The sequence below is a fragment of the Ranitomeya variabilis genome, chromosome 2, assembly GCF_051348905.1.
Source record: "Ranitomeya variabilis isolate aRanVar5 chromosome 2, aRanVar5.hap1, whole genome shotgun sequence".
Lineage (NCBI taxonomy): Eukaryota > Metazoa > Chordata > Amphibia > Anura > Dendrobatidae > Ranitomeya > Ranitomeya variabilis.
Window position 1 is genome coordinate 821,286,173 of NC_135233.1, and position 22,116 is coordinate 821,308,288.

A 22,116-nucleotide genomic window follows, 5' to 3' on the forward strand; every position below is an offset into this window, starting at 1 on the left:
GCTCGTAACATCAGGCTGCGTCTGGAGTCCACTAAGTTTGCTCCTCGCTACTTGGGTCCCTTCTAGTTCCTCGAACAGGTTAATCCTGTCTTCCATCTAGCCCTTCCTCCACGCCTAGGTATCACCGACACCTTTCATGTGTTCCTCCTTAAGCCCGTATACATGTCCCGGTTTTCTGAGTCATCTGCCGGGACATCGGGTTTGTCTACCGACGATTACGAGGTGAACGCTATTTTGGGGTGCAAGGTGGTTTGTGGCTAAAAAATTTATTTGGTGGACTGGAAGGGTTACGGTCCTGAGAGTCTGCTGAGCACACTCGGGCTCCGCAGCTCATTGCTGCCTTCGAACGTAGCGAGGCCCAAGGAGGGGGGGTAATGTTAGAGGTCAAGTTCCCACCTCTGCACAGGGGGAATCTCGGGCCATCTCCGCTGCAGTCTCCCATTCTTCTCCTCCCACAGTGGAACCTGCTCAGCGGAGACGTCGGTCCCAGCGTCTTGCTCAGTCTGACTCTGTACAAAGAGTTACTGCTGCTTTTCCTGCTTCTGCCATTGAAGTCAGTGCTGGGCAGCGGCGAGCAGACGCTTCTGGGACTAAGTCCTGCTTTTCTCATTCTGAGCATGCCCAGAGTAAGATCTCTCAGTAGAGATCGAGGGTCACATGATCAGATTCTGCAGCTGAGGCCATTGGTCCTTCAGGAAGGTCTTGTAGGTGCTCACGCTCTGTGGCAACCTCTCATTGGTCCTTCTAGGAAGGTCCTGTACGTGCTGCAACTATTTAAGGCTCACATGGCCGCACGGCCATGCGCTAGTATTGTTCTTTGTTATGTGCTTTGCGCCAGTGTGGTCACGTGAAATAAGCGCCTAGAATGCTGGCACCTCCGGCGAGGAGTTTTGTGTGCATAAGTGACCACTGACTGCTCTCTGTTTGGGCAGTTAGCCTGTGCCTCTGTGAAGTCTAACAGGGCACAGTGCTTTGCTTTCACGGCTACTCGGTGAATTAACTGAGTTAGTCCATACCGCCATATAGTGCCGCCGTTTGCTAGCAGCAGGTACTCCTGCACGGTGGACCCCGGGCTGCGAACGCACCAATATCAATAAAAACATCTCTATTTACTCGGTGCATTCCGCTAGCCCTAACACAAAGTACCATATGTTTTTTACATGTGTTACTATAGAGTTTCTATGAATTGTTTTTATTCTAGGTTATATTTTCTGACAATGCCCACTGATGAGGTGGGTAAAGATAAGATGGACAATATTGTAGTTTATAATTACTAGGCATACTTTTTGTTTATACCTAGGTAAAATAGATATTGATGTCTTACTTTACAAATATTGGTGTAATTAAATGGATCCAATGTTACATTACATTTATTAATGGTCTCCAATGTTCTGTAATTTTATAAGCAAATTAGGGAGTATTAGACTTTTAAGGACTAAAGACTTTAAACACATATTTAATTAACCTTATATTTTTCCTAAATGTACTCTATTCTTAATATATGACATGTGCATAAATAAAATTTAATATAATCTCCACATTTCTTTGAAGATGGGGGTTAGTGTTGTGGACTGCGCAGCCGCTGGACTTGGTGGATGCCCTTATGCAAATGGAGCAACGGGAAATGTTGCAACTGAAGATGTACTATACATGCTTAATGGCCTTGGTGTTCAAACGGTAATATTCATTGTTATTTTCATTATAATGCAGGTAGCAGAAATAAAATCTCTTAGCATTTGTTTATGGTCTAATGTCTGCCTAATACTTACCCTGGTAATTAACATTCCTGGAATGGTCTTCCTTATAACAGGTACTGTACAGTAATCTGATGTGTCCTTCAGGCAGTATAACATCACTTTTTAAAGGGAAGCTATCACCAGCTTTGTGTCACCTGAGAGCATCATAAGGTAGTGACAGAGGTCCTGATTCCAGCAATGTATCATTTACTGGGTGGCTGAGTATTTAATAAAATCAAAGTTTTACCAGCAGAAGATTTTCACTACGTGACTAGTATATATGCATCTAGGTAGTCCTCCATAATTATGAGCTCCGTATAACCCTCATCAGTAGGGTTGAGCGAAACGGGTCGGCCATTTTCAGAAGTCGCCGACTTTTGGCAAAGTCGGGTTTCATGAAACCCGACCCGACCCCTGTGTGGGGTCGGCCATGAGGTCGGCGATCTTCTGAATCTGGTATCGGAATTCCGATACCGAGTTCCGATATGCTTGCGATATTGGGAATCGGTATCGGAATCCATATTTAAGTGTAAAATAAAGAATAAAAATAAAAAATATTGATATACTCACCTCTCCGACGCAGCCCGATGTAACCGGCAGCTTCGGTACCTCAGAATGAGCGCTTGAAAGACCTTAGATGACATCGCGGCCTGTGATTGGTCGCGTGGCGGTCACGTGACCGCCACGCGACCAATCACAGGCCGCGACATCATCTAAGGTCTTTCAAGCGCTCATTCTGAGGTACCGAAGCTGCCGGTTACATGGGGCTGCGTCGGAGAGGTGAATATATCAATATTTTTTATTTTTATTCTTTATTTTACACTTAAATATGGATCCCAGGGCCAGGAGTTTCCTCTCCTTCAGATCCTGGGAACCATAGTATCCCATTGCACTGCATTGGGTTTCGTGTTTCGGCCGACCCCGACTTTTTTATAGGATCGGCCGATTTCACTCGACCCGACTTTTGAGAAAGTCGGGTTTCGTGAAACCCGACCCGATCCTATAAAAATAAAAGTCGCTCAACCCTACTCATCAGTAATTGGCAGGTTTCTGTATACACCGTACATAGGCAGAAAGCTGCAAATCATTGATGCGGGCAGGGTTACATAGAGCTCAACATTCAGATTTGTTATGTACCTGTCCCGGATTCGAGCTATGTGAACCAATAACGTCATGTCCTATACAAAAACATCTGGCAACTTCTGTTACTGGATGGGCTACTCCACTACCTTTCTTTGGCAGATGCACAGCGGTACGCCTTGTTGATGAGGCCCAGAAAGAGCATGTGCTCGAGAGGGTGGCAAGCACAGCTTCAAGCGGCTTGTCCTCCTCATTCTCCACCTCAACATCAAACCCAGTACAGTCCACAGAGGTGCACTCAAATTATTCTTGCATTCCCACTTTTCCCAACTCTCCAACCATATAACTGACTGTACGGAACAACAGATGGGTGAAGCTGAAAGGAGGAGGAAATCTCCAACCTGATTCCCAAATATTTTTTAGCTTGGATCTGGGCAGGATGAAGTAGGGTCCATACAGCATCCTGACCCTCATCATCAGACGCTAACCCCTGGGGGGAGGTGATCCTGATGAGACTCACGCAGACTGTACTGTGCTATCAGGACAGGAAGAGGATGAGGAGGACTCCAAGGTCGAGGAATGTGATAACACAGAGGATGATGATGAGGTGTTAGATCCCAGTTGGCATGAACATAGAGGCACACAGCTGAGTAGATTATCTGAGGAAAAGATGAGGAGGGTACATTGGGCCATACGTCGCAGACATGTAGTAGTGATGCAGTCACGACGATCAATGAATCCTCAGCCACAACTGTGGCTGTGACCAGCAGCGTCCGTGGTCCTGCACCTGGCAAGGGTGGCAAGGGTTACCTAGCCTGGGCCTTTTTTGACACTGCAAAGGATGAGCCAACTCACATAATCTGCCAACTTTGCAAAAAAATACTGAGTAGAGGTAAAAAGTGCAATAATTTGACTACTACGTGTATGAACCTTCACATGTGCAATCAACATGCATTATTGTGGGAATGTTTTTAGCCTGGGGACCAGAATCCATGGCCCTTTCCTAGGCCATATAATTTAGCAATAGTGCATCAGATATTGATCTGAGTTTCAGCACCTTCTCAATTAGAGACCAATGTTACCAGCAATGTAGGAAAGAATATACAGTATATATATATATATATATATATATATATATATATATATATATATATATATATATATAAAACATAACCTTTAATAATAATACTCTAAAAAGGCCCTAAGCCACGATGCATAATGATCAACAAAACACACATAAAGTGCAAGTGCTCCAAACAACCGTGCTCTAGATAAAAAACTGGGACAGTCTCACAAATATAGAGCCTCCTTCATCCTGTATGTTTTTGTCACTTCATATTCAGAATATCTTTGACTCAGACAATAAAGAATCAACAAATATAATAAGGGGATTTTTAGGAGTACTTTTTTGTATTTTATCACTCTATGTCGTGCAGTACCCTAGTGTGAACCTGTTATAAGTTACCCATAGGGACATTAACCTGTTGAGAACTATTTCCTTAATTTCCCCTGACACAATCAGTTTTCTATGAGGTTCTACTTGCCACTGCAAGGAACCCATTAAGACAACATTATATTTTTTTTAAATGTTTTTCTCTACCTCCCCTGATGAACCCCCCGAACGGAAGGAGAAACGCATAGGGGAGTCTACATGTCCCTGGTACCAGGTGAATGTTTCTCCAGAAAATAGGTAATGTTGCATGCAGAACAGAACTAGGCATATTTAAGAAGCACACTTGTGATGTTGCAGAGCTGGGAATATCAGGAGGAAAACTTACTCAGTGCTCAGTGATATATATGAGCTGAGTTAGGCTAGTTTCACATTTGCATTTAAATCTGCAGCGTTTAATCCGCATCTGCAAGTAGTGGAAAAAACTCATATAAACGCGTACAAACGCGGCACTTTTTAGACGCATACGGTAACGTATGCGGTTAAAAAAACGCCGCGTTTGTACGCGATTATATGCGTTTTTTCCTGCGTTTGCATTTTTGGTGCGCATGATGAGAAATTTCACAAGACAAAAATCAAGATAACCAGACACCGCCAATGGGACTGCAGAGGGCGTGTATTATGGGATTTCTTTATATAGACCCCTGAACAGCTGTAATCTTTTTGCTCCTGTATCCTGTGTCATGATGGATCTTCGAATGGAGAGCTTTTATTTCAACCTGGATTTAAGCATCAAGCTGTTTCTTGCCTGTGCTTTTGCTTGGGAGCAAGACAGAAATCGCGAAAGATGGAGAAGGAGACAACGTAGGCGTTTTTGGAGACACCCCATTATCGAACTACGTGAGAGCCGTGGAGCCTATCACACGCTGTATGGCGAGCTTAATGCCAACCCGGAGAAATTCCATGAATATACAAGGATGTCGCAAGACTCGTTCCGGGATTTGCTTGCTCATGTCCAAGGAGCCATACGGAGACAGGACACCCAGCTCCGTAGAGCGATTCCACCAGAGGAACGTCTGCTGGTTACATTAAGGTACGTTCCAAATCTAAACCAATGACAGTCCAAACTTTGTGTTTTCTGACAACCGCAAATGTGAAACCAGCCTTAGTCAGGATAAATACAAGTTGTTTTGTAGCAGAGAGCAGCATAGCAGAGCTGGGTATTTCTGGGAGGCATACTTGTGGTGATGAATCAGAACCCAGTAAAACAGCAGAGCTGAGTATATCACGTAGTTCAAAGTCCCACACACGTTTACAGGTAAGTCAAGTACCTGAATACTCATACAGGATGCTGCCACCTGAGATAGTGTATAAGGCCTAAACACATGACTAGATGTGCGCAATGAGTTACTATGGAAACCCAACACTCACAGAAGCAAAGGAAGCCAACTGCTGGTGAAGAAAGATGGAAAGGCCGAAACTGTAGCCACCAACAGTTTGGAACCATGATGCACTATGGGACCTTTTTTATTGCAAAAGATTTTTTATTTTACTTACAAAATCATTGTTTAAAGCAATGCATGAAATATTATATCTGAAGTGAGATAATCCAACCAATAGTTTTACCTTGTGTTTTCTTCTGGGGGTATGACTTCTATACATAACTTTCTTTTAACCCATTAACAACCAGGGGTATTTACGTTTTTGAACTTCTTGTTTTTGCTCCCCTTCTTCCCAGAGGCATAACTTTTTTATTTTTGATTCAAAATGGCCATGTGAGGGCTTGTTTTTTGCAAGACAAGTTGTACTTTTGAATGACCTCATTGGTTTTAACATATAATGTACTGGAAAAAGGGAAAAAATTCCAAGTGCGGTGAAATTGCAATAAAAGTGAAATTCCACAGTAGCTTTTTGTTTTTTACCATATTCACTAAATGCTAAAATTGACCTGCTGTTAAGATTCTCCAGATCAGTACGAGTTGACAGACACCAAACATGTCTAGGTTATTTTTTATTTAAGTAGTAAAACAATATTCCAAAATTTGTTTAAAAAAAAACAAAAATTGTCATCTTGGGCTGTGTGAGGGCTTGTTTTTTGTGCGTTAAGCTGACGTTGTTATTGATACTTTTTTGGTACAGATGCGATCTTTTGATCACTCGTTATTGTATTTTATTGCAATGTAGCGACGACCAAAAAACATAATTCTGGCATTTTGAATTATTTTCTTTTTACATTATTTAGCAATCAGGTTTTTTTTTTATATATTGATAGATCGGGCGATTCTGAATGCGGCAATACCAAATTTGTGTTTATTTTATTTTTTATTGTTTTATTTTGAATGGGGAGAAAGGCAGGGTGATTTGAACTTATATATTAAATATATATTTTTTCAGTTTTTCTATATTTTTAAAAACATTTTATTTTTGCATGCTTCAATAGAAGCTGCAGTACTTTGATGATCAAATCGCCTGTGTGTAGAAGAAATGCTCACTTGCTACAAGGTGGCGCTCATAGCAGTCAGGCAGTGACAACCATAGAGGTCTGCTTCAGACCTCTGGTTGTCATGCCAACACATCAGTGACCCACGATCATGTGACTGGGTCACCGACTGCGGGATTTACGATGCACTTCTAGTAAGCGTGAGTTAAATACCGCTGTCAGAGATTGACAGCAGCATTTAACTAGTTAAGAGCCACGGCTCTTAAACAATCAATCCTTTTTTCTTGCCTTATTGTCTAAGTATATCTGTACTATATAAAACCTACATCCTAGAGTATATCTGATTCTCACTGACAGTAATGCAAAGTCATTCTATTGAACACTCATTTGACCAATTTATGTATTTGTTTTGCCATTATATTTGTAGCTCTCTCAAGCTGTTAATGTGTAGAAAGCAAATATTGCCTATCTTGTGCACTATACCTTATGGTCCTTGGTCATAACACAAATATTGTGAGCTGCTGGTCACAACACTCATTCTGTGGTCATAAAAAAGGAGGTTTTATTCTCAAGGCAGTGCCTCATTATGTTAGTTGTAGAGATGATTGAATCTTTTAAAATTCAAATTTGCCAGGTAGCTGCTGAGAACAATGTTGTCAGAGTATTACTCGACTTTTAGTGGCTGAGAATAAGACATACAAAACCAAAGATGAATAGAATTTTACAGGAACAAAGAAAACAGTATTTCCTGTATAATTAGTTGTATATAAGCCAATAGTTGGGCCATCTCTCATCCTATTTCCCCAGTGCCTCTGACTAGGGATGAGCGAGCTTGTTCAGAAAACATTCACCAATCTCAAATACGACACGAATTTAGCACATTCAGATTCGTGTTCGGTTTCACGAGCATTTTTACTCATAGTCACCAATTTCGGTTAAAGTTCAGTAAATCATTGTGTTTCCACTAATGCTTTTGTTATCACTTTGGCTAGCATCGTGTTAGCGGGGGAAATGAGGGGGAGTGTTTGATGAGGGAAGGGTGTGTGGAGAGATTAGAGAAATGTGTGGAGAGGATAGAGGAGCTGCGTCGTGCTTTTTTTTTACCCCTTAACTGTATGTGTTGATTCCGGCAGTAAATCAGGGTGCAAAAAACATCCACAACATCCAGACACAAGGGCTTGTGTCATTGGCTGCCAAAGTCACATGTCTCTCTCCACGTAAAGAGCAATCATGTTGTTTTAGCGCTATTTTGTCAGTGTAGCCGCGCAGACAGGCCACTTCTGCTGCTACAGAGTAGTCAGAAAGTTATGTAGGCAGTTGATAGTCAGTCAGCTAGTTCAGATACAAAGGATCCTGTGTGGCTGTGAAACCGACCTTCTGGCAAATCAATCGTTTTTGCTCAGCACATTTCAGCATATAACTCTTTTGTGCTGCTAATATGGTGCTTGAGCCAGGAGTCCACATTAGAGAATCTAGTGTATTTATTGTAATAGCAACTTGCAGAAAGCAGGCCGCATTTCAGTATCTAATCATTTTGTGCACCGTCCAAGAGTCCACATTTAAAAATCTAAATTGTTTGTTCTAATACAGTGCTCTAGAAAGCAGGGGATATTTCAGTATCTACCCTGTTTCCCCGAAAATAAGACACAGTCTTACATTAATTTTTGCTCCGAAAGTTGCACCATGTCTTATTTTCTGGGGGGGGGTTGTCTTATTTTCTCATTCCACTGCAGTCTTCCATTATCACAGTATCCCACTGCAGCCTCCCATGTGTGTACTGTACACACACACACACCCTTACACAGTCACACACACACCCATACACAAACACACACAAACCCTTACACAGACGCACACACACCCATAAACAGACACACACGCCCCACCTTACACAGACACACACATCCATACACAGACACACACACATGCACCCTTACACAGACACACACACAAACCCATACACACACACACACACAAACCCACACACACACACACCCTTACACAGACACACACAAACACACACTTTCACTTTCTCACTGGTTTCCTCCGCAGTGCAGCTTTCAGTGCTTTGGTGGTGCAGGAGCCCTGGGCCAATCAGAGCGCAGGAGCCCTGGGCCAATCACAGCCCAGGAACAATCAGAGGCTATGGATGACATCAGCTGGCCCATGGTTCCTGCGCTGTGACTGGCGCAGGGCTCATGGGCAGAGATCGGCACACAGCTCAGAGGCTGTGATTGACTCCTGCGAACAGCACGGCTGTAGTGGTGGGCACCAGAGGGCACCGGACAGCGGGGACAGCGGGAGCGAGACACAACTGTATGCCCCATGCACAGAACAAGGTATGCCTTATTTTCGGGGGGTGCCTTATATTAGCAGGTACAGTGCTCCCCCTAGCATGCCTTACTTTTGGGAGGCGCCCTATTTACGGGAAATATGGTAATCATTTTGTGCCGATATTTTTGCTTTGTCCAGGAGTCCAGGTTTTGACCATCTGACCATCTGTCCGTCAGGTCCCTTGCCGTCTGCTTCCTGCTCTGAGTGCCGCCGTACAGTGAGAGCAGAGCACAGCAGTGACGTCACTGCTGTGCTGTGCTCTCACTGTACGGCGGCTCAGTCAGAGCGGGAAGCAGAAGGCAAGGGACCTGACGGACATCAGATGGTGAGTATGTACTGTTTGTTTTTTTTTACATTTACGCTGGTAACCAGGGTAAACATCGGGTTACTAAGCGCGGCCCTGCGCTTAGTAACCCGATGTTTACCCTGGTTACCCGGGTGCTGCAGGGGGACTTCGGCATCGTTGAAGACAGTTTCAATGATGCCGAAGTCGTTCCCCTGATCGTTGGTCGCTGGAGAGAGCTGTCTGTGTGACAGCTCCCCAGCGACCACACAGCGACTTACCAACGATCACGGCCAGGTCGTATCGCTGGTCGTGATCGTTGGTAAATCGCTATGTGTGACGGGGCCTTTAAGCTTGCTTCCTCCATCCTCTCCCACACACCACAGATAACAGAGAGGGGATCATTATCATCTTCATCTCCTGACTGTTGTGCGCCCATCACATCTTCCTTCTCATCATCCTCCATTTGTTGCTCAGCTCCTGCACCTTTACTAACAGTTTGTTTGGTACCTGAGCCCCCTTGATCGCTATAATCCACCCTCCCATGGTACCCGTCTGTATGAAGACAGTCCAAAACATAGAGATAATCTTCCTCTTCCTCTGCAACCACCACCTCCTCCCACAGACTATTCAAAGTGTGCTCCAGCATGTAGATGACCGGAATAGTGATGCTGATGATAGCAGCATCAGTGCTATGCATCTTAGAAGCCATTACAAATCTGTGCAAAAGGTTGCAGAGGTTCTTTATCTGTGCACACATTCTGGCCTTCATCTACAAGACATACCCATGTGCGGCTGCCAAAGAAAGGGAGTCGAGTAGTCAATCCAGTAACAAAAGTTGCCAAAATACCACTCAATTAGTCACTGCAGCAAAACAAACCTACTTCTCATCTCTCATATCATCCCTGTCTCACAACACTAAACAGCTATTAAGTACATTCAATTCTCTCCTCATCCCTCAGCTCCCCCTCCCTATCCACTCATCTCAGCTGAAGACTTTGCCTCATTTTTCTAAGCAGAAGATTGACAAAATAAGGCAAAGCTTTTGCCTAAAGTTCCAATAGCCCATCCTCATAACTACTCAACTCTCCTACTCCAAAACCAACTTCTCCACCATCACGAAAGATAAACTTTTCTCTTTACTCTCCAAATCATGTCTCACCACCTGTGAACTTGATCAATCCCCCAAAGTTCAGTTTTAATACCCCTGCCCTTCTCCATCTACACCTTCTGCAAGGGACAGCTCATGGAGTCTCATAGCTTTTAGTATCACATCTATGCTGAGGACACAGATCTGCCTCTCAGGACCTGATAACCAGAATCCCACAATGTCAGTACTCTAGTTCATCTTTCTTCTTTGCTAGATTTCTAAAACTTAAAATGTATAAAACCAAATTTATTATCTTTCCACCATCTCATTCAACCCCCCCAACTGACCTATCCATCAAAATCAATGGCTTGACTCTGATCTCTCCTTTAAATCTGAGATCCAAGCCTTTACCCTTTCCTGCTGACTCCAAATTAAAAATGTCTCCTGAATCTGCAGATTCCTCACCCATGAATTTGCAAAAACAATAGTGCATACCCTCATAATTCTCACGCCTCGACTTTTGCAACCTCCTCCCTGTGGCCTCCCTTCTAAAATTATTGCACCCATCCAATTTATCCTAAACCCTGCTGCCTAACTAATCCACCTGAAACCCTGCTGTTCCCCGGCTTCTCCCCTCTTTCAATCCCTGCACTGGCTCCCCATTGCCTAGAGATTCCTGTTCAAAACTCTAACTTTGGCATACAAAGAGATTCAAAACCTTTCTCCTCCATACATCTGTGACCTAGTCTCGTGTTACTTACCTGCATGCAATCTCCGATCATCACAAGATCTCCTTCTCTACTCCCCTTTTATCTCCTCTTCCCACCATCGCATGCTAGATTTATCCCATAGATCCCCTCTACACTGGAACTGTGTACGTCACCATATCATACTCTCGCCTACCATGGGAACCTTAAAAAAGGATCCTGAAGAATTACCTCTTCCAACAAGCCTACATCCTATACTAACCATAGCTCCACTATAACGCTGCACAATCAGCTCTATTCTCACCTATTGTATCCTCACTAGAGATGAGCGATTATGCTCGTTACTCGAGATTTCCGAGCATGCTCAGAAATATCGAGTAATGAGCATACTTGTTCATCATTAATCCACACCAATCTTTTGTAGAATATGAGCTCTCATGGGCAGGGTCCTTTCTTCTCCAGTAGCAGACTTGTATTGTTTAAGATTATTGTACTTGCTTATATTATGTATAACCGTTCCCACGTAAATGGTGCTATAACAATAAATAATAATAATACCGCTGTGCGGCTGCCAAAGACAGGGAGTCGAGAAGACCATGCAGTAACAGGTTTTCAAAAAACTGTTCAATTATAATATTTGTACTCTAGGAAATTGATGACAATTTAGTGGCGTGTGTCAATAATTTTGGGAAATGTTTGTACTCCAAATTGGGTCTCCTACATGTGTGTTGCATGTGGAAGTAGGGCTCCCAGACCAGCAGGCCTATAAATACTCTGCCAACTACCTGTGTTACCATCCTTAAATGTTTATAAAATTTGTGTGTTACCTGAGTGTGGCTGATCAAAAATCCAGTTTCAGCTGTTGCATGAGGTATCAGGGCTCCCAGAAAAGAAGGTGAAGGCCGCATGATGACCCTGTAAAAATTTGGAGTCAGGGCAGCATAAAGACATTGTAAAAATCTGGAGCGAGGGCTGCATGATGACTCTTTAAAAAATTAGAGCGAGGGTCGCATGGTTACCCTGTAAAAATTTGGAGCGAGGGCTTTATGTGGACCCTGTAAAAGTTATGAGCGTGGGCCGCATGATGACCTTGTAAAAATGTTGGGAGATTGCCACCTGATCAGTCTGTAAAAGTTTGGAGCAAGCATCACATGATGGCTCTGTAAAAATTTGGAGCAAGGACTGCTTGATAACCCTCTAAAAATTTGAAGCAAGGGCTGCATAATAATCTTGTAAAAATTTGGACTGGTGTTCACATGAGGACCCTGTAAAACTTTTGAGTGAGCGCCGCATGATGATTCTTTAAAAATTTGGAGTGTGTCTCTCCTCCTTGGTTCACAAAGATCTATTACCTCTGCTAAAGACAAAACACACGGCACTCAAGGATCCTGTGTGGTGCCCAAGTCAGGTTTCCAGCCCGTCAATCCAATAGTAATAAATCACTTGGCACTCAAATGGTTTCTTTCAGATGAAAAAAGTGAACATCCCATTTATTTGTGCATCCAGTTCAAAGATTATTTAAACATTTTCGGTCAAATCACAAGACCTTCATCAGAAATATCTTTAACAAAACATGGCGGTCAGAGTAAATCCAGGATGGTGTTCCGTGAGTCGTGAAGGTATCTGAATCAAAGGCTGACGTGGGTACAATAGTGATCCGGGTGCTGGAGTGCCGTGCTGTACACAAAGGTACCTAATAGCGACCTGGAAGCATAGGACAATGAGGTATATGAGCCTAGGCAACCCGGGATGGAAAGCGCACCTGGAGCGGCCCCCGGGATTACTCCACACAGCGTGTTGGACCGGACGTCTATAAGTGCCATATGCAGCGGCGGATACACGCCCTCCTTCTCCATTCAAGGATCTGAGACGCTCCAGGTGCGCTTTCCATCCCGGGTTATCTAGGCTCATATACCTCATTGTCCTATGCTTCCAGGTCACTATTAGGTACCTTTGTGTACAGCACGGCACTCCAGCACCCGGATCACTATTGTACCCACGTCAGCCTTTGATTCAGATACCTTCACGACTCACGGAACACCATCCTGGATTTACTCTGACCGCCACGTTTTGTTAAAGATATTTCTGATGAAGGTCTTGTGATTTGACCGAAAACGTTTAAATAATCTTTGAACTGGATGCACAAATAAATGGGATGTTCACTTTTTTCATCTGAAAGAAATCATTTGAGTGCCAAGTGATTTATTACTATTACCTCTGCTGTCAGTCTTGTTAGATAGGAATTTTTGCACTAATTGCTCTACTAGGGCCTTTTGGTATTACACTATTTTACTAGCCCTCTTTGACGCAGGAATGAGAGATCATAAGTTCTCCTTGTAGCATGGATTGAGAACGGTGAACAACCAGTAATAATTGTTGGCCAAAATGCATTTAACGCAAGGGTCAAAGGAACGGCAGCAGGACATAAAATCAGCCATGTGTGCCAAACTTCCAACAGGCAAGACTTCCCTGTCCCCAACAGGAGGACAACTCTGCATCTCCTCCTTTCAATCTTACTCCTCCTCCTATGCATCCCATCCATGCTGAGCAGATGGCATGAAGCTGGTGTAGGTAGTATCCTCTGTAGCGCAGGCAACCATCTCCCTTTTTCATTCCGTAGCCTCCTCCTCCTCATTTATGCCCAATCAATGCCAAGGAAGGCTGGGTTGGGTACCATCATCCTGCATACTTTCTTCTCCATCTCCATCTGTTCCACATGCAAAGTGTCCTCTTTAATTTTGAGCAGCGAGCATTTGAGAAGACATGGAATTGGGATGGTAATACTGATTATGGCTTGGAAGATAGCCGTAGGCACTACTATAAATTGTGGTGCACAAGTAGGTGCCCAAACCGTACTTATGTTGTGGATAAACTTGGCACACACGTGGTCAAATGAAGGTGAGATTTAATTGAAAGAGAGTACATACAATATTGACGTTTCGGTCTCAGGTTAGACCTTCATCAATGTACCTCTCTGAGGACGAGCGGTGGATGCCGCGTCCGCATAGCACAGCACCGGCACCAAGTGTAGCCTGCTATTTATAGCTGTACCAGCCACAAGCAGAGGGATTAATCTCCTATTAGAACGTCAATCTGTGAAATACTCAGAGAGGTACATTGATGAAGGTCTAACCTGAGACCGAAACGTCAATATTGTCAATTAAATCTCACCTTCATTTGACCACGTGTGTGCCAAGTTTATCCACAAAATACTGATTATGGCGTCATTGTCGTTTACCATCTTGAATGATGCCTCAAAGTTTGTAGAACCTCAAATATGTCAGACATCCTTGCCCACCAATCAGTTGTGTGGAGGCTGACCGATGGGCATGTTGTAGCTGATATTGAACTACTGCCCTCTGCTGCTCACAAAGACTTGCCAGCGCATGTAATGTGAAGCTCCAGCTTGTGGTCACGTTGCACACCAGTCTGTGAAATGGCACTTGCAAGTGCTGTAACTTACTTGCAGAAATGGGCACATACACAGTATACCTTCTTGAGTAACTCAGGCAAATCTTGGTAGGTTTTCAGAAACTACTGAACTACTAAATTGAGCATGTGGGCCAGACATGGTACATGTGCGTGTTTTCCAAGCTTCGAAGCCACCACCAGGTAACGGTCATTATCACACACAACCATACCTGGTTGTAGGCTCAATGGTGGGAGCCACATATCTGTCTGGTCTGTTATAGCTTTCTACAAGTCTGGTGCTGTACTGTTTGTCACCTAAACAAATTAGATTCAGCAGAGCCTGTTGTCGCTTCATCGAAGCAGTGCTTGCAGCTTGCGACTGAAATGGACGACATGCTTTAATATAACAATTTGGAGATAAATGATGATAAGGAGGAAGGGGTGCAGGAACTAGTGTACAAGGTGAAGGAAACCCTGATGGAATTAAAGCCTGCAATCCTCATCAACAGCAGTGTGCCATCACAGAGTGAGACTCGGTCCCTGCCTCCACAAGCTTCACCGAGTATGGCGTCAGGGAAATGTAGCTTCCCTGACCATAAGTACTTGTCCATGTTTTGGTCATAAGTGGATCTTCCCACTAACTGGATTGGTCAGTGCACAAGTGATGCTATGGGACACATGCTGGTGTAAGGTGGGAAAAATAGTGGCGGCTGGGGACCGAGTAACCAGGCCCTCGTGAGGTTGCAGAGAGCTTCAGTGTCCACAAACCTGAATGGCAACATTTCCACTGGAAGCAGTCTGGAAATGTGACTGTTTAGTGTTTGGGCCTGTGGGTGGGTGGCTGGGAATTTTGTTTGCATTCCAATTCCTGGACCAGGTACAGCTGAACGCAGCACTAGTACAAAGGATTGAACTTGGTTGTAAATGTGAAATGACAGGGCGAAAGGCATGCATGCCTGTTTCCTGAACAGAAGATTGTGAAGCACATAGCACAGTGGAAGAAGTAGTGGTATCACCGCAGACACTGATTGTGGACCCACGCATTCTGCCCACCTACTCGGGTGATTTGATAACATGAGCCTGAGCATGCTGGTGAGACTGGTAGTTTTCAGGCTTCTGATGATCTTAGTACAGCAAATAACTATTCTTTTATCATCCCTACTTTCTTTTACTAAGCACATGACAGGGAAATACCTAGACTTTAGCCTGGGAACTTGCCGCTTGTTGTTGCTCTGGGGAACAGTTGCCCACCTTCCCCCTCTGGCCACTCCACTGCCTCTTCCACCTTGTTGTTGTGCTGTGGATCTCTGCCCCTCTGTGCTGCTGTCCTTGCTATGCATGGATCAGTGACTTAATTGTTCACCACCTCATCTTCCACTTCCGCAGTCTGGTACTCCATTCTTGTTGACTTAACAACATCACTTGTTGGTATCTGTGTTTCATCATTATCTACCTTTTGAGACACTAATTGCCGTTCCCCACCATTGTCTTCTTCTTATCATAGTTGCTCAAATATTTGGGCATCAATGCAGATGATCCTCTCATGTCCCTCTTAAAACGTACAGGGCAAGAGGGCAGAATCAAGAAATGAAAATGTCAAGAGCTCCTCAGAGTGTCCGAGTGTAGGATCACTTGTCTCCTGGGACTCGCCATAGTGAGAGAAAGGAGGATCAGAGTAAGGATTATGTGGTCCAGACTCTTGGCTAGTAAGGGTACTGTCACACAGTGCAATTTTGATCGCTACGACGGCACGATTCGTGACGTTCTAGCGATATCGTTACGATATCGCTGTGTCTGACACGCTACTGCGATCAGACATCACGCTGAGAATCGTACGTCGTAGCAGATCGTTTGGAACTTTCTTTCGTCGCTTGATCACCCGCTGACATCGCAGGATTGTTGTGTGTGACAGCGATCCAGCGATGTGTTCGCTTGTAACCAGGGTAAACATCGGGTAACTAAGCGCAGGGCCGCGAATAGTAACCCGATGTTTACCCTGGTTACCAGCGTAAACGTTAAAAAAACAAACAGTACATACTTACATTCCAGTGTCTGTCCTCCGGCGTCTCAGCTTCTCTGCACTGTGTGAGCGCCTGCCGGCTGGAAAGCGAGCACAGCGGTGACGTCACCGCTCTGCTTTCCGGCTATGGTGCTTACACAGTGCAGAGAAGCTGAGACGCCGGAGGACAGACACCGGAATGTAAGTATGTACTGTTTGTTTTTTTAACGTTTACGCTGGTAACCAGGGTAAACATCGGGTTACTATGCGCGGCCCTGCGCTTAGTAACCCGATGTTTACCCTGGTTACCCGGGGACTTCGGCATCGCTCCAGCGCCGTGATTGCAAAGTGTGACCGCAGTCTACGACGCTGGAGCGATAATCATACGACGCTGCGACGTCACGGATCGTGCCGTCGTAGTGACGAAAATTGCACTGTGTGACAGTACCCTAACACTGGACACTGTGGAAGCTGGGAAACATACTGAAAGCATTATCTGCCATCCAACCGACCACCTGTTCGCACCATTCTGGTTTCATAAGTGGTATCCTGCACTCCCAAGCAATGTGGAACAGGAAGCTTGGTCTCGTGGATGAGCATGTTTGTTGTGTTCCCACAACCAGCACAGTGTCTCCTGGCCCATAGCCTCAGCTTGTGTGTGCCTCAGCAGCACATCCACTTCCCCTTCCTTTACCGCACATTTTGCAGTTTAAATTAGGTATATATGACTACAAACTTTCTGATATTAAAAGGGAAAAGAAAATATGTAGCCTTGAAAAGGACTTTTCTTTTAATGATGCCCAGCAGTATATAGGTACTGCAATGACAATATTAAACCCTGCCTTTATGCCCATAATCAAAAACTATCCCTCTTCCACCAGCTATCCCTAAACTGAATGCAGATAACAGCGGTTTTACTAGGAAAAGGACAGTTTGTAGCCTAGAAAATAATTTTTCTTTTCATGGTGCAGCATTGGTTTACAAGTACTGCAATAGCAATATCAAACCATGACTATATGCCTGCACTAAAGTAAGCTCTCCCACCTATAACAATTCTCCCTGAACTTCTTCCTTTGGAAAGTGTGCTGAGCATCACATCACAGGGTCATATAAAAAACCCACTGACTTGATGCCACAGGCCAATCACAGTAATAACAGTATGGCATTTCCATGTATGGCAGGCAATCCCTGCATGTTTATTGGTTGTCTAACATGCGCAAAACATGTGGGGTGGGGACTCTAGCGATACTCGGTCTAGTGTAATTTTTGCAAGAAACTGACTCAAATTGATAGTGTCGCTATCAGACTTAATATCATCCTTCTGCTATGACAGAGACGAGTGATGTGTCATGTATTCTATGATGCCCCCTTCTTTATGCTCACTAGTATGCTTGCTGTAGACCAAATCAGGCAATCATTGCCTGCCTTTGGTAGCTCTACAGACTAAAGGACTGATGCCAGTGGTACTGCTTCTGCAGTTGATAGCGGCTTCCACATTCTTAGCCATGGAATGTGTATTTTTTCATTTACCCTACCCCATCAATTGCCTTTACAAAACTCTAATTAACATTTAACTATCTTTTCAAAGCAAATTATTCAACCCTTTGCATAAATGGCATAGCAAGAAAAGCTTATTAGGTACACTTACAATAAGAAAAATGTTTAGCAGGCCTGCGTATTGATGTGGCTTGTACTTGCTGTAGTTGATACCTTTCCCATCTCTCTCCCCATCTGCTGCAGTTGTATAACACATTACTTGGTATTTGTCAAATGATATAGGGCTTTCTATTCCTATGTTTGTTGGTGAACTATGAACTCTGACCTCATCTCAATATAGTATTTTAAACTGGCTGCTGCATTGCATGCTTTGGCTTTTATATAGTGTTTATAGCCCTCCTATTTGGCTGCGCTGTACCATGTAATGTGACCACTGCACGCCATTATAAGGAAGCATAGGCAGTTACGATGTCGTGTCAGCCTTTGGTGGCTGATACAATCTTCTGCAATGTGTAAAATTTTGAATCACAAATTGTTCAAATTCTCCTGGATGTGCGAATTTCATAAAATGTTACTTCCCATCTTTAGTTACTTGCTTAGCACTTCTACAGTAAACCCAATAGTTTTCTTTTGCTTTTTTGCCTATTTTAGTGTGTGAATTTTCCATATATCTATATACATTTATGATTGATTATTTGCATTCTTTGTAGATTATTGCATAAATGAACTTAAAAAAATAATTCAAAAGACACCATACTTAGCAATACATGGCTAAAATACTAGTATGCCAAAATTGGCTAAAAATGATGCATTATTACGAGTGATGAGCAAACGTGCTCCGATAATGTGTTATCTGAGCATGTTCGGGTGTTATCCGACTATCTTGGGCACGCTCAAGTCCTTGTGGCTGCATGTTTTATGGCTGTTGGAGAGCTGCAAAACATTGGGGTTGCTTAACAAACAGGCAATCCCCAAATGCAATTGCAGGGAATCGAACATATTATTCGAGGACACCCGAGATACTTGGATAACACCCAGCATGCTCGGATAGCTCATTATCACAGCACAATCTCTCATCACTAATTATTATTTCATTGAAATGTTTAAACCAAAACATGCTGGTAGCTGTTCACACCATTAATTGAAAATGAAAATGATCAGAACTCTAGAGCGCCTTCTTAAAGGGAATTTGTCACCCCATTTTAGGCTAATAAGCTAAGGCCACCGCCATCAGAGGCTTATCTACAGCATTCTGTAATGCTGTAGATAAGCCCCCGATGTATCCTGAAAGATAAGAAAAACAAGTTAGATTATACTCACCTAGGGGTGGTCCCGGTTTGGTCCAGTCCGATGGGCATTACGGTCCGGCGCCTCCTATCTTCATATGATGACCTCCTCTTCTTTGCTTCCTGCCATGGCTCCTGTGCAGGCATACTTTGTCTGCCCTGTTGAGGGCAGAGCAAAGTACTGCAGTGCGCAAGTGCCGGGAAAGGTCAGAGAGGTGAGTATAATCTAACTTTTTTCTCTTATCTTTCAGGTTACATCGGGGGGCTTATCTACAGCATTACAGAATGCTGTAGATAAGCCCCTGATGGCTGTGGCCTTAGCTTTTAGGCCTAAAATGGGGTGACAGATTCCCTGTAAAAGGAACAGAGGTGTACTGTACATGCTTGGGGCTGCAGATCATGACAGTTAAACCCCCAGTGATAAGCAAGTCATTCCCTAGCCTATGGATTCTGGAACGTATGATTAGGAGAATAAAAATTTTGTATCAAAAACTACATATAGATACTGTAGAAAGGAGCTATACAACAAATAAGATATATAGGTATATATAGAGTGGCATGTAAAATTTTGGGCACCACTGGTCAAAATTACTGTTATTGTGAACAGTTAAGCAAGTTGAAGATGAAATGATCTCTAAAATCTTGACCTCCTCTGTTCCTGCTAACTGCCATTTCTTAATTACATTTTGAACTGGGGAAAGGACAACTTGAAAATGCTTTACGATCTTCTTATAGCCTTCCCCTTCTTTAAGGCTTTCACCGTTATCCTTTTTAGAGTGCTAGGCAGCTGCATAGAATAACCCATGGCTGCTATTTTTGGCACAAGGTTTGAAGAGGCTGGGTTGCTATAAAGCTGGGAAATTTGCATAACCTCTCCTTTCCTAATGATGACAGTGAACAAGCCATAAGCCTTATAGGCTAACTAAGGTCTGAAACATTGGTCAAAGTTATCTGAGCACACATCTCCAAGGGTGCCCAAACTATTGTATATGTCCATTTTACTTTATGTAAATTTTAAAATGTAAAAAACGACAATATATATTTTTTTGTCTAAAATACAAAGGAAATGTATCATCTTTAGCTTTAGGTTATTTAGTGATCATTTCTTCTTCAACTTGCTTAGCTGTTCACAATAACAGTAATTTGACCAAGGGTGCCCAAACATTTACATGCCACTGTATATAGTATATTTAAGCATTTAAATATTGTATGATTTCACTAACTTACTTAACTATTGGTTTCTTTGTGTTCCTAGGGTGTTGACCTCTACAAAGTCATGGAAGCTGGGAATTTTATATCCTCTGTGTTAAATAAGAAGACAAATTCCAAAGTTTCATTAGCAGCATTATGCAGTGAACATTTTACAGTGCCTACAGAATGAATATTTTAACAAATGTATCCAATTAAGCTAAATTGAATGAATTAAATATAATTTATTTTAGAATATATTTTTTTATTTTCTGAGCTGTGATAGAAATTATAGTAAGAAATTGTTGTCTTTGCAGCAATGTTATATGAAGCCATAATATTCTTTTTATTATTAGTACTTTCCTTGTCATGCTATATGGAATACTATGCATGGATAATACATATATTGTAATTGTTATAACTTCATAGAATGCTAATATTCTAATAGCAGTGGAGTGGTATAGCAGCAACATAATTAAAAGTTTGTCAATAGCTGAATGTAAGCAATATGTACATGATCTGGTTGTTGTATATAATGTTGAATTGTGATTGTGCCTTCAAGGTTTAATACTGTTGGGTGATCTATAAAGTACAATATACTGTATGTATATATATATATATATATATATATATATATATATATATATATATATATATATACAGTGCCTACAAGTAGTATTCAACCCCCTGCAGATTTAGCAGGTTTACACATTTGGAATTAACTTGGCATTGTGACATTTGGACTGTAGATCAGCCTGGAAGTGTGAAATGCACTGCAGCAAAAAAGAATGTTATTTCTTTGTTTATTTTTTTTTTAAATTGTGAAAAGTCTTTTCAGAGGGTCATTTATTATTCAACCCCTCAACCCACCAGAATTCTGTTTGGTTCCCCTAAAGTATTAAGAAGTAGTTCAGGCACAAAGAACAATGAGCTTCACATGTTTGGATTAATTATCTCTTTTTCCAGCCTTTTCTGACTATTTAAGACCCTCCCCAAACTTGTGAACAGCACTCATACATGGTCAACATGGGAAAGACAAAGGAGCATTCCAAGGCCATCAGAGACAAGATCGTGGAGGGTCACAAGGCTGGCAAGGGGTACAAAACCCTTTCCAAGGAGTTGGGCCTACCTGTCTCCACTGTTGGGAGCATCATCCGGAAGTGGAAGGCTTATGGAACTACTGTTAGCCTTCCACGGCCTGGACAGCCTTTGAAAGTTTCCTCCCGTGCCGAGGCCAGGCTTGTCCGAAGAGTCAAGGCTAACCCAAGGACAACAAGGAAGGAGCTCCGGGAAGATCTCATGGCAGTGGGGACATTGGTTTCAGTCAATACCATAAGTAACGTACTCCACCGCAATGGTCTCCGTTCCAGACGAGCCCGTAAGGTACCTTTACTTTCAAAGCGTCATGTCAAGGCTCGTCTACAGTTTGCTCATGATCACTTGGAGGACTCTGAGACTGACTGGTTCAAGTTTTTCTGGTCTGATGAGACCAAGATCGAGATCTTTGGTGCCAACCACACACATGACGTTTGGAGACTGGATGGCACTGCATACGACCCCAAGAATACCATCCCTACAGTCAAGCATGGTGGTGGCAGCATCATGCTGTGGGGCTGTTTCTCAGCCAAGGGGCCTGGCCATCTGGTCCGCATCCATGGGCAGATGGATAGCACGG

General features: G+C 43.1%; 1 protein-coding gene across 2 annotated transcripts in view; it reads left to right on the top strand.

Annotated features, from left to right (window-relative positions):
- Positions 1–21,024, top strand: part of HMGCLL1 (3-hydroxy-3-methylglutaryl-CoA lyase like 1) — a 125,199-nt gene extending 104,175 nt beyond the window's left edge. For both annotated transcript variants that reach the window (XM_077292889.1, XM_077292890.1), the window contains 2 exons: positions 1,552–1,677; positions 20,509–21,024. In XM_077292889.1, coding sequence (XP_077149004.1) covers positions 1,552–1,677; positions 20,509–20,634 — 252 coding nt within the window. In that variant the 3' untranslated portion in view covers positions 20,635–21,024. The remainder of the gene's footprint in view (positions 1–1,551; positions 1,678–20,508) is intronic.
- Positions 21,025–22,116: the final 1,092 nt, after the last annotated feature.